The 14,209-nt window shown below is 43.4% G+C and overlaps 1 protein-coding gene across 1 annotated transcript in view; it reads left to right on the top strand.

The window, feature by feature from the left end:
• The window catches only part of LOC135523944 (calpain-15-like), a 45,761-nt gene that overhangs the window by 14,276 nt on the left and 17,276 nt on the right, over positions 1-14,209 (top strand). Inside the window, 3 exon segments of the mRNA XM_064950979.1 lie at positions 2,469-2,677; positions 9,596-9,779; positions 11,540-11,763. Of these exon segments, the coding sequence (XP_064807051.1) occupies positions 2,469-2,677; positions 9,596-9,779; positions 11,540-11,763 (617 nt within the window).

The raw sequence follows: 14,209 nt of genomic DNA, 5'->3' as shown, positions 1-14,209 counted from the left end.
GTTCTTTCTAACCTGTAAAGCCCCGTGTGGTGAAGTGTGCCCATCCACTGTAAGATTTAATACAGGGGAACGACACTGAGGCGTGTTGGCGTTCTTTCTAACCTGTAAAGCCCCGTGTGGTGAAGTGTGCCCATCCAATGTACGATTTAATACAGGGGAACGACACTGAGGCGTGTTGGCGTTCTTTCTAACCTGTAAAGCCCCGTGTGGTGAAGTGTGCCCATCCACTGTACGATTTAATACAGGGGAACGACACTGAGGCGTGTTGGCGTTCTTTCTAACCTGTAAAGCCCCATGTGGTGAAGTGTGCCCATCCACTGTACGATTTAATACCGGGGAACGACACTGATGCGTGTTGGCGTTCTTTCTAATCTGTAAAGCCCCGTGTGGTGAAAACATTGTTTCTCGGCTACCACCAAATGCAGAGTAAACTGAACATATGAATTGTTTCCTGTTGACAACATCATATGGTCTTCTAGTCCCTTCCTTTTTTCCATTAAATAGCTGAGGCTATGTAACAGCACAGTTCACACAGTAGGCCTACATGTGGATTGTAACTGAAAGCAACAGCGACAAGGCAAACCACCACTTTCCACTTGGACAAATTTCAACCGCCACACGATTTAACTGGTCAGAGCGGCTCGTTTTACAATAAGCCACTTTAAATGACGCCGTTATCGGTGCTCTTTTTATGTGACGGCGGTGTGCCAATGTCACGTCGGCTCAATAGCCATCCATCACTACTGTTACCACGATCAATAGGTTGGCTGTAGCGTCGAACTGGGTTGCAGGGAGTGCCAGTCACTCCCTCTCTGCATTCAAACGTCCCCGTATTGATTCAGGTTTCTATAGAGACTCAGACAGCTGGAGTGCTGTTTGTTTTGTTAGCCGGAATAGTCTAACCATGAACTGTGAGTGCTCTCAGGCATTGGCCCAGCCTTGAGAATTACCCAACACAGTTCCATCGGAGACAGTCAGACAGTCAGTCAGACTAGCACTGTGTTACACTGTCGCCCTCACAACAAACAGCTGGACCTGGCGAGAATAGGTGAAGGGACACTAAAGCTGCATGTGACTGTTTGTGTCTTGTCTGTTTGGCTTGCTGTGGCAGTCTGTCCTATTTTTGCACGGGTCATGATGGTGCTTCGTCTTTGTTTTTCCTTTGATTTCGGGGACACGCTCCTCATACATGTTTAACCAAGTTCTTCTACCCTACCGTCTCTGTGAGGTCCTGAGCTGTCGGTGAGTGGTTTTTGGAACTAAAGTAAAAAAAAGGCCTCTATTTGCAGGTCTGTAGGGCCAGAGCTGAAAGCTCTCCCAACTGCTGTGAAGCAAAGAAAACTTTATCGGTGTCTGGCTAAGCCCAACAACAAACAGGGTGGTGTATACCTCTGAACTACAGAGCCAGTGAGTCACTGATAGCCCCCGGTGGGGCTAAATCTGCTGGAGCATGATGGGAAATGGGGACAGGGGCCAAGGTACTGCTGCCGATGTCTGGCACAGTGTCGAGGGCGACAGAAGTGGCTTTTGTTTAGGATGACGAATGAATTTTCCTCCACCGGCTGTGCGACGCCGGGATGCTTACAGTTCCACTGGTTCAGGATGCGGGATCCAACTGCTGCCACCAGTGAGCAGAGGAAATAGGATAGATAGAGTCTTTGTATGTGTGCTCTCAGGTTTGTCGAGCAGGGTTTTGGCAGTGACAAAGTGTGACACACAGGTTGTGTACTGTAGGTCAGTTAGCCTAAATGCAAACTGTTATGTTGAAGTAGACATTTTTTTGTGTGTTTCAAAGAGGCCATGTTTAGCCTAAGTGAGCACTTGATAGTTCTTCACGGGGAGCGCGGGTCAGTGTGTTCAGAAGCGTCACGGTGTAATTCAGTGCGCCGTCTTCTTGATCTCGGGAGATGCGTTTTGATATGTGTTAGCACAGCACATTCCATGCGGCGTGTGCATCTTAATGTGTTAGCCGCAGGGGGAAGCTCCTTGAGCCGCGCGACCACTCAGTGCCGGTGGTTGTCCTTGTGCTTTGTCTCGGCATCCTGTGACTCCTACAGTGGCCTGCAAGGCTCCAAATGTATCATCATTCGTTTAACACAGACATCAGACAGACATCTGGAGGCTCGGGTCTGTAATGGCTTATAGGCCTAACCTTAGATCCCTCATATTGTCATGTTGAGGCTATTTGACATGTTGTTAGTTTACACATACTGTATTTACAATATATTGTGGGATTTCCAGAGTGCAGCCAACATACACATTTTCTCTCAGTGTGGTGACTTAGTCTTGTTTCGACTAGTCTTGATGCCAGTATGATGTTACACTTGTTCAGCCTTCTCCTCTCCCAGCAAATGTTTTGTGCCAGGGGCAGTAACTTACTTCATCAGACACTACTGATCTTTGACTGTTTCTCAGCTGGACTGTTATGAATCCTCTGTCTCAGAGTTTTATACCTCTCGTTCTTTTAGAATGTGGTGAACTTCGTCGACGACAGCTTCCCCCCAGGTCCGTGTTCCGTGGGCTTCCCCGAGGGTGACAGCGTACAGCAGCGAATCAAAAAGTGGCTCCGCCCCCACGAGATCAACTGCAACAACTTCAAGGACCGGGGCGTCAAATGGTCCGTCTTCCGCACCCCGCGGCCTTCGGACATCCTGCAAGGCCTGCTGGGAAACTGTTGGTGAGTTGTCGTCACTGAACGTGTGCAGTGTCGTAGTATCTGTAGCTCAGCGTGTGTGCGTGCATCTGCGTGCATGTGTCTGTGTGGGTACCAAACTGTGTACAACCTACCTTAAGCAGCGTGTGTTCATGCTTGTGTGTCTGTGGCTTTCGTGTAGAAATGTATCCACGTGGCATGTTCAGTGTGCCTGCTGTGCTTCTTAGACACAGTATTTGTCTCCGTCCTCCCTGGACTATTCCAAATGTGTTTCTGAATGAATAAACCAACTCCACTCTGCATATGAGAGGGGATCTCAACATCGCTTGTCTTAAAGGTCAGGGGGAATAACAGCATATTGGTGGCCAGTGTAGTTTATCATTGAGCAGTGACTATAGATGTACTCTCTGGGCCTAAAGCAGATAGAGGAGGGAGAAGGTGGGAGGGGGAGAGACAGGTAGAGAGGGAAAGGGGGTGTTTAACCATCTAGAGTCTAAGCTGGGGGGAATTGTTTTAAGATGGGCATACCAAGGATCATTTGATTAAACATTTTAAGACCCTAAGGTATTTTTTGGGGATGAGACATTGAATTTGGCTTTATGGCTATTAGCCATTAGAAATGCATTGAATAACAGTCTCCCAAAAAAAGCATCGTGTTCATGAGAGTCTCAGCGAGAGTGGTCACAATAGTTTGTAGGCTACACCGTTCGGATGCTACAGACATTTTTGTGAGAAGACCGAATTTGGGGATGTGTCATTGTCTGACAAACACCCGTCTAGCTCTGCCACCTATAAGCAGAAAGGTGCTATATCGGCGGATGCGGTGGACTGAGACGCAGCCAATGCAAAAAAAAAACACAAATGGGGGGCGAGGGAGAGCTTTGTACGCGTCTCTGTGTGCGGAGTACAGGTGATCTAGAAATGTTTTCCCTCTGGTCGCATATTTAACATGTTGATAGAATTTGGTAGGACTGATTTCAGTTTCCCTGCATTAAAGTCTCTGGCCACTAGGTGCGCCGCCTCTGGGTGAGTGGTTTCCTGTTTGCTTATTTCCTTATAAGGCTGACTGAGTGTGGTCTTAGTGCCAGCATCTGTCTGTGGTGGTAAATAAACAGCCACGAAAAAAAGTATAGCTGAAAACTCTCTAGGCAAATAGTGTGGCCTGCAATTTATCACAATATACTCTACTTCAGGTGAGCAAAGTCTAGAGACTTCCTAACATTTCATGCACCATCTGTTTACAAATATGCACACACACAACCCCCCTTCCCCCTGCTCTTACCGGAGTGTGCTGTTCTATCTTGCCGGTACAGCATATATCCCGCTAGCTGAATATCCATGTCATCATTCAGCCACGATTCCGTGAAACATAGGATTATTACAGTTTTTGATGACCCGTTGGTAGGATATTCATGATCGTTCCTCGTCTAGTTTATTGTCCAATGATTGCACGTTGGCGAGTAATATAGACGGTAACGGCAGCTTTCCCCGTATTATGTTAATTAGATTTCCGCGGGGCGCGACCATTGTAGGCCAAGGTTTAAAAAGAGAGAGAGAGAGAGAGAGAGATAGATAGGGACAGAGAGAATAAACCAAGAAATAACTGGGGAGAGAAAGAAAGAAAGTGAGAGGGGAGAGGTGAGGCGACCAGATGTACTGATGCATCACCTGACTGGGGGATTATTCAGAGGAAATAGGTCTGGACACAGACAGTTTTCTCCATGTACTTGTTTTGGGTGTCCTTGGGCCTTGTAGTCATCCCTATACACACACACACGCGCACACGCACGTTTATCATAAATAACCCTCCCCAGAGCCCCCTCCACACACCCTTTCTCTCACACTACAGGAGGTAAACCAATTCCCATCCTGAATCACACCCCAGTCACATTTGCAGTCCACGTTACACATCCCCAGCCACGCAACCATGTCCAATCACATTTCCCCTCTCTCGCTCGCCCTTGAGTGGCCGGAGAAGCTAGAAACCCGTCATTGTCCGGCGTTCCATCGCTGCGACCAAAGTAATTGGATTTAGATTTTATTATTTTTTTATCTGATTTGCATTGATTTGATTTACATGGGGATGGCCCTGCTTGCACTAGCGCCGGAGCAGACTGGGGGATTGAGTTATTATTGAAAACGTCTCGTTGAGAGGATAAAATCATCCAGAACCTCTCTCGAGACAGATTCTCTATCTCGAGAACACACAACCGATTGCACGCATGCTCACACTCACACATTCTCACACAAACATCTCAGGTCATGTGGCCAGGTGCTTGTTCAGTAAGGTGTTGAGTAAGGCCTCAAATAAATGGAGCTTTGCACTAGGAAGGAGAGATTTGCAAAGAGATTGTCAGCTTTCCCGAAACTCCATCTGGAGCAGGCAATTCATTTCCATGGAGGGCCACATTAGAATATATTTTTGCCATCGCGTGCCAGAATGAAATTACAGGGTTATACATCATGTGTACGACTGTGTTGACAGATATATCTACTATAAATCACATCCAGATATGCCACTTATTCTACTTGTTTAACATGCACAGAAATAAACCACATCCATGTTCTCCTTTTGGTAGGTATTTTCATTATTAAACATGCAATGAACTACATGGAGGGAAAAGTACACTGTGCATTCAGCACCATGGACAGAACTCTTGTTAACTGCACAAAAACACAAGAGAGAGAGAGCTCAACATTACATTTAAACTACTCAATCAGTGTGAGGAGTGAAGTCTCTGATGGGCATTGACAAGAGTAGTGAAGTCAGGTATGGTTTCTGACGTCGCTATGAGCAGGATTACTGAGAGGTGAGAGTCAGTAAGAGAGGATCTGTGCCTTGACTTGTTATATTTCATCACTGAAAATGTCAGTTCACATACACAGGTTGACCCAAACAGTACAAACATATTCTAAACATGAAAATGTTGTACATCGAGAGATGCATAGAACCTCGTCAGTGACATTGTTTTGAATAGTTCTCCAATCACTGCATCAGACTGAAGATGGATAAGCTCAAATTGCAGGTCAGTGGGAGCGTTATCCACATTGAAGGTGAAAGGAGAGGAAACCAACAGCATGTCATTTTCTAACACTCTGAAATCCTCAAAATGATGAGAAAACTCACTTTTCAAAGCACGCAGCAGCGATGTATACTTCTCTCGCTGGTCATTTGATAGGGAACAGACTAGTAGTGTCGGAAGGTGGGTGAGATTGTTGTCCTCTGATAGGGAACAGACTAGTAGTTTTGGGAAGGTAGGTGAGATCTTTGGCTTCTACTTGGCGGGTCAGGAGGAGTAATTTTCCCTTGAAGGTTTTGACAGGTTGTACATCTGATGTGCAAAAAGGCCCTTCCCTTGTAGTTTGGAATTCAGTTCATTCATGAGGGCGATGATATCCATGGTGGCGGCAAAATCAGCCAACCATTCTTTATATTGCAGTTGAGGGAAATCCACATATTTTCCTTTTCATTTGCAAAAATTCAGGAATCTCCGACTTCAGGTCCCACACCCTTTTAAGCACCTTCTCCAAACTCGGCCATCTCACGTGTGTGAAGTAGGGGAGATCTGCATGACCCCACTCTGTCTCTTCCAACAGTGAGACAAACTGTCTGTGGTTTAAAGATTTTGCTCTTATGAAGTTTACCACTTTAGTGACTGTATCCACAACATATTCAGAACATATTTACAGATCACCTCTTTTAGCTACTTGATCTTGTATCCTTTTCAACAGGCCAATGTTCTTTCCTGTCAAGTTTGGGCACCGATCAGTGGACACACTGGATAACTTTTCAAAACTCAGTCCCAGCTTTGCCACACACTTATTAACCTCCTCCAATAAATCTGTCCATGTGGTTGTGCTCTTCATTGACTGCACTGAAGCCAGCTCCTCTGTAATTTCAAAGTCTGGGGTTATGCCTCTTAAGAATATCAACAACTGCACCATTGCAGGTGCATCACTGTTCTCATCCAGGGCCAAGGAGAAATAGGTGAAATCCTTTACCTTGTCTTTCAAGTGTTGTTCCATATTCTCTGCGATGTCCTCAACACGCCGTGCCACTGTTAGTCTTGACAGGGAAACATTTTCAAACAGCTCTTTCTTGCTGGGGCAAAGTATTGCTGCAGAGTCTATTAAACATTCTTTAATGAATTTGCCCTCAGCGAATGGCTTGCTATGCTTAGCAATCTTGTGGGATAGCACATAGCTAGCTCTAGCAATTCTGTTGTTTGCTGAATGCAGTTTTGTTAAAAGTCCTTGCTGCTTTTGCAGCTGAGAAAGCAACTCTTCCGATGCACCTGCCCTCTGCTCAGAAGACACATTCCTATATTTCTGCTTCGTCTGGAAGTGTCGGGACACGTGTTAGTCTTTCAAAACAGCGATGCTCTCTTTGCACAATAATCACACAGCTTTCCCTGATACCTCAATAAAGAAATGTTTCGATGTCCACTCTTGCTGGAACACCCTACATTCATTGTCTACTTTCCTTTTCTTTGAAATCTTTGAAAAACATATTTTTGCGCCATTTCCAGCTAGCTACTATTTGTAACTGTGACGTGTGTGTCAGCCTGTCAGTCACTGGCTGTCCTCGTGCAGTTGTCATTTACGTGCCTTCAAATAAATATCCCACAAGCGGTGGGCGTTAAATCATTACACAAAGGCGAGTATTCATTTGGGCATTTAATTTCAATAACAAATAAGTTTTTAAAAACTTTACTCTCGCAAATTCTTTGTGATCTGAGCTTGATTCCGCGGGCCGCATTGAATCAGGTCGCTGGCGGACCGGCCTTTGCCCAGGCCTGCTCTAGAGACTGCTTCCTCAGGATGTTGTCTTCTGACATGTAGAGTTTTCTGGATGTAGTCGCCTCCACTTACAGTTGCTGTTACGTTCACCATCAGTACCACATGACTCGACCATAACAGGTCAGAGGTTCTGTCACGGAAGGTGATGAACACAAGGTATGACCAGCTTACCTCCACTACAAATATGTTTTATTTTCGCCTTTATTTAACCAGGTAGGCTAGTTTAGAACAAGTTCTCATTTGCAACTGCGACCTGGCCAAGATAAAGCATAGCAGTTTCGACACATACAACAACACAGAGTTACACATGGAATGAACAAAACATACAGTCAATAATACAGTTGAACAAAAGCAAACAAAGTGCAAATAAGGTCAAATAAGGGAGTTAAGGCAATAAATAGGCCATGGCGGCGAAGTAATTACATATCTATGAATACAATTTGCAGAATGACTTGATATTTATGAACTTTCTAACTGATTAATTTAATAATTGAATGACTGACTGATTGATTGTAGTGCTGGGAATTTGCCAGGGTCCTCACCATACGATATTATCACAACATGATATGTATTGCGATTGTATACATTCTTTATATACAGTGGGGAGAACAATTATTTGATACACTGCCGATTCATTTTCCTTTGAAGAACTTCGGAAGTTTTCAATGAGGAGACTCTCAGTTAGATAGCAAATGTTCAGTTTTTCCAAAAAGATTATTTGTGTAGGAGAAATCACTCCATTTTGTTCATCACGTTTGGCTAAGAAAAAAAACGAAAATTCATTCATTACAACGCTAAATGTTTTTCCAAATTAACTCCATAATATCGACAGAAACATGGCAAACGTTACTTCGAATCAATCCTCAAGGTGTTTTTCACATATCTATTCGATGATAAATCATTCGTGGCAGTTGGGTTTCTCCTCTGAAGCAAATGGAAAAATGCACGCAGCTGGAGATTACGCAAATAAAATATTTTCTTTGAAGAACGGAGGGCACCAAGCGGGCACCTGGTAAATGTAGTCTCTTATGGTCAATCTTCCAATGATATGCCTACAAATACGTCACAATGCTGCAGACACCTTGGGGAAACGACAGAAAGTGTAGGCTCATTCTTGGCGCATTCACAGCCATATAAGGAGACATTGGAACACAGCGCCTTCAAAATCTGGGCCATTTCCTGTTTGAAATTTCATCTTGGTTTCGCCTGTGGCATCAGTTCTGTGGCACTCACAGATAATATCTTTGCAGTTTTGGGAACGTCAGAGTGTTTTCTTTCCAAAGCTGTCAATTATATGCATAGTCGAGAATCTTTTCGTGACAAAATATCTTGTTTAAAACGGGAACGTTTTTTTATCCAAAATTAAGAGTGCCCCCTATATCAAAGAAGTTACACAGCTCGCTGGTCTTGGCCATTGTGGAGAGGTTGGTGTCTGTTTGATTGAGTGTGTGGACAGGTGTCTTTTATACAGGTAACGAGTTCAAACATGTGCAGTTAATACAGGTAATGAGTGGAGGACAGGAGGGCTTCTTAAAGAAAAACTAACAGGTCTGTGTGAGCCGGAATTCTTACTGGTTGGTAGGTGATCAAATACTTATGTCATGCAATAAAATGCTAATTAATTACTTAAAAATCATACAATGTGAATTTCTGTATTTTTGTTTTAGATTCCGTCTCTCACAGTTGAAGTGTACCTATGATAAAAATTACAGACCTCTACATGCTTTGTTAATAGAAAAACCTGCAAAATCGGCAGTGTATCAAATACTTCTCCCCACTGTATGTATTGCAAACATATAGCTCAAAACATATTGCTCACTATATATTTGCTGCAGAGAGACCATAGAGAGCCATGAGAAAACAAGTTTTGATCAGTCATGAAAAGAAAAGGGCTGAAAACATGTTTACCATTGAGAAGAAGATGGAGAACAAGCTATAGAAGGAGAAATATTGGAGTTTTGGTGCAGGTACAGCCGACTAGTGCTTTTTAACATTAAATGGAGTCATAGAATCGATTTATAATAGCGGGAAAACTTATATTGCTATACTGTATCTGTAACTTATATTAATATACTATTAATATACTGTATTTTTTTCCCCCCATCACCTAGTTAATTGACTGTCTATCTTATTGCCCTGTAGGTTCCTTAGTGCGTTGGCGGTGCTGGCAGAGCGTCCAGAGCTGGTGGAGAGGGTGATGATCACCAGGGGCATCTGCCAGGAGGGGGCTTACCAGGTCAGGCTGTGTAAGGATGGTACCTGGATAACCGTCCTAGTGGACGACATGCTGCCCTGCGACGAGTATGGATACCTGCTCTTCTCCCAGGTGAAGTGGGGGGGGATACACCACACACACACACACACACACACACACACACACACACACACACACACACACACACACACACGTGTATGGATATAGTATGCACGCAGACACACTGTATACACACACATAACTATATCTAGTCTAGTCACTCACTCTCTGTCTCTCTCAAACTCGCATACACACACACACAAACAAATGATCATGCAGTGAATTGTCATGCAGTGACTAGCAACCTAATACCTTTATGGTTGAGTGAAAACATACACACACAGATTTTCAAACACTGTCATTAGTCATACAGACGCACAATGTTATGCATTGAATATAGCAACCTGATATTCCAACTGGTGAGTAAACACACACACACACACTCATTCAATTCATTCCAAGGTTTTAAATATCAGCTGTGGTGGATACAGAGGTTCTCAGAAATGTCATAGAGGAAATAAAGAGGGGAAACCCTACCTCTTCATAGAGTATCTTAAATAATCCCACGTCACCCCCCTCGTAAACTAACACTCGCACTTTACTTTTTTACCCCTTACTTGCTCTGACTTAGCTGATAGTACATCATTATTTCTACAATAAAGTAGCTACGCTACCGTTCAAAAGTTTGGGGTCACTAAGAAAGGTCCTTGTTTTTGAAAGAAAAGCACATTTTTCATCCATTAAAATAACATCAAGTTCATAAGAACTACAGTGTAGACATTGTTAATGTTGTAAATGACTATTGCAACTGGAAACTGCAATGGAATATCTACATAGGCGTTTTATTGCTTCTTTAATCAGTTTTATTGCTTCTTTAATCAGAACAACAGTCTTCAGCTGTGCTAATATAATTGCAAAATGGTTTTGTAATGATCAATTCGCCTTTTAAAATGATAAACTTGGATTAGCTAACACAACGTGCCATTGGAACACAGGAGTGATGGTTGCTGATAATGGGCCTCTGTATGCCTATGTAGATATTCCATTATAAATCATAGGTTTACAGCTACAATAGTAATTTACATCATTAACAATGTCAACACTGTATTTGTTATCCATTTTATGTTATTTTAATGGACAAAAAAATTGTGCTTTTCTTTCAAAAACAAGGATATTTCTTGGTGACCCCAAACTTTTGTATGACTGAGCTAGGTGGGACAACCACCTATCAATCTTAAAATGAATGCACTCTGGATAGGAGCGTCTGCTAAATGACTCAAATGTAAATGTAGGGGCACTTAATTAACCACTGAAGGTCTTATTATTGTTATTGGATAAGATTATTTCTCTCTATTTAATTACATTTGAACAGTTTTTCATGACCTAAGGCTACAGAAATGGAATAGTCCTATGAACTCCTATGAATGTTTTCTTCCCTGTATGTTCATTCGTTAAACATACATTTGACCTTCCCACCCTTTCTCTACCCTACTCTCTCCTTCTATCCCAATCCTTCCTTCTATCTGTCCTTCTCTATCTCCCTTTCTCTTGCTCTCTCTGTTTCTCTCTCCCGCTATCTTCTCTCTCCTTCCGTCTATCCCCTTTCCTACTGTTCTGTCCCTCCCTTTCTCCATCATGCACTTCCCTCTATCCCCTTCACTACCTTTCTCCCTCCCTTTCTCCACCCTCCCTCTATCACCTTCCTTTCTCCATCCTTCCTTCTTTGCCACCTATATCCCCCTCTGCCTTTTACTATCCCTATTTTCTTCTCTTTATCTTTCCTTCTTCCTTTCTCCATCCCCCTTCCCTCCCTCCTCTCTCTCTCTTCCTAGGCCCAGCGTAAGCAACTCTGGGTGGCCCTGATAGAGAAGGCCCTTGCCAAGCTCCACGGCTCCTACTTTGCCCTGCAGGCAGGGCGCGCCATCGAGGGTCTGGCCACGCTGACAGGGGCACCGTGTGACTCCCTCATGCTGCAGGTCAGCTCCACCAACCCCCGCGAGGAGCCCATCGACACAGACCTCATCTGGGCCAAGATGCTCAGTTCCAAGGAGGCCGGGTGAGTGGAATAGAGGAGATTTGTCTTTGGAGAAAGTCTCTGAGATGTATCATGATGTGCACAAATGGGACAAGGAAAGAAGTAATTACTTGGAACTCATCATGGGGGGCTACAGTGGCTCATGTGTCTGTGTACCCATATCCATACTCCCCCTCATGCAGAGAAAAATTATGCCGTTTTAAAGCAAATTTCCTGCAATTCTACACATTTTGCAATAGGATGGAGGCAAATGTTTGATTATCAATGACACTACACATCCAAGTGTATCTGACCAAATTATGAAAAAAGCATTGTACTGAGAGAAATTGATGATAAAAAGATTGTCAGGGCAGTTTTGTTAGATTTAGTCTGCTGGAACTTAGATTGTAGACTTAGATCATAGTCTGCTGCTGGAAAAACGTATGTATTATGGCTTTACACCCTCTGCTATTTTGTGAATAACAGAACACATAAGTAAAGCCAGTGTATAGTGTTGAGTCATCTGCACACAATAGACACGTCAGCTTCTACAGCGACTGAAATGACTGCCATGGGTGGGGAAAAATAAGTTTGTCCTAAATATTTCCAAAACTAAAAGCATTGTATTTGGGATAAATCATTCACTCAACCCTAAACCTCAACTAAATATTGTAATGAATAATGTAGACATTGAGCAAGTTGAGATGACTAAACTGCTTGGTGTCAAAACATATTGATGCAACAGTAGCTATGATGGGGAGAAGTCAGTCCATAATAAAGCACTGCTCTGCCTTCTTAACAGAACTATCAACAAGGCAGGTCCTACAGGCTCTAGTTTTGTCACACCTGGACTTCTGTTCAGTCGTGTGGTCATTGGCTCAGAACAGGGCAGCACGGCTGGCCCTAAAAAGTACATGGGGAGCTAACATTAATGATATGCATGTCAATCTCTCATGGCTCAAAGTGGAAGAGAGATTGACTTCACTACTTGTTTTCTAAAGAAGTATTGACATGATGAATGCACCAAGCTGTCTGTTTAAACTACTAGCACACGGCTCGGACACCCATGCACCACAGAAAATGCCAACAGAGGTCTCTTTGTCAGACTATGGGAGGCGCACAGTACTATATAGAGCCATGATGACATGGAACTCTATTCCACATCAGGTAACTGATGCAGGTAGTAGAATCAGATAAAAAAATGGGAGAAAATACACCTGAAGAGACACACACAAAGGTACAGACACGCATACGCACACGACTGCTAGAACATGCATTCTACGCACACATACTTTGTAAAATTGTTGTATGGTGGTATTATACATTTTGTATTGTAGAGATGTAGTGGTGTAATAATGTTACAGTGGGGCAAAAAAGTATTTAGTCAGCCACCAATTGTGCAAGTTCTCCCACTTAAAAAGATGAGAGGCCTGTAATTTTCATCATAGGTACACTTCAACTATGACAGACAAAATGAGAAGAAAAAAATCCAGAAAATCACATTGTAGGATTTTTACTGAATTTATTTGCAAATTATGGTGGAAAATAAGTATTTGGTCACCTACAAACAAGCAAGATTTCTGGCTCTCACAGACCTGTAACTTCTTCTTTAAGAGGCTCATCTGTCCTCCACTCGTTACCTGTATTAATGGCACCTGTTTGAACTTGTTATCAGTATAAAAGACACCTGTCAACAACCTCAAACAGTCACACTCCAAACTCCACTATGGCCAAGACCAAAGAGCTGTCAAAGAACACCAGAAACAAAATTGTAGACCTGCACCAGGCTGGGAAGACTGAATCTGCAATAGGTAAGCAGCTTGGTTTGAAGAAATCAACTGTGGGAGCAATTATTAGGAAATGGAAGACATACAAGACCACTGATTATCTCCCTCGATCTGGGGCTCCACGCAAGATCTCACCCCATGGGGTCAAAATGATCACAAGAACGGTGAGCAAAAATCCCAGAACCACACGGGGGGGAACTAGTGAATGAGTAACATAGTCTACCGTCAGTAACACACTACGCCGCCAGGGACTCAAATCCTGCAGTGTCAGACGTGTCTCCCTGCTTAAGCCAGTACATGATCCAGAAGAAGATTGGGAAAATGTCATATGGTCAGATGAAACCAAAATAGAACTTTTTGGTAAAAACTCAACTCGTCGTGTTTGGAGGACAAATAATGCTGAGTTGCATCCAAAGAAAACCATACCTACTGTGAAGCATGGGGTTTGAAACATCATGCTTTGGGGCTGTTTTTCTGCAGAGGGACCAGGACGACTGATCTGTGTAAAGGAAAGAATGAATGGCGCCATGTATCGTGAGATTTTGAGTGAAAACCTCCTTCCACCAGCAAGTACATTGAAGATGAAATGTGGCTGGGTCTTTCAGCATGACAATGATTCCAAACACACCGCCCGGCCAACGAAGGAGTGGATTCGTAAGAAGCATTTCAAGGTCCTGGAGTGGCCTCGCCAGTCTCCAGAT

This window comes from Oncorhynchus masou, chromosome 31, assembly GCF_036934945.1.
Source record: "Oncorhynchus masou masou isolate Uvic2021 chromosome 31, UVic_Omas_1.1, whole genome shotgun sequence".
In the NCBI taxonomy this organism is placed as follows: domain Eukaryota; kingdom Metazoa; phylum Chordata; class Actinopteri; order Salmoniformes; family Salmonidae; genus Oncorhynchus; species Oncorhynchus masou.
This window is presented reverse-complemented; position numbering and strand designations above follow the sequence as displayed.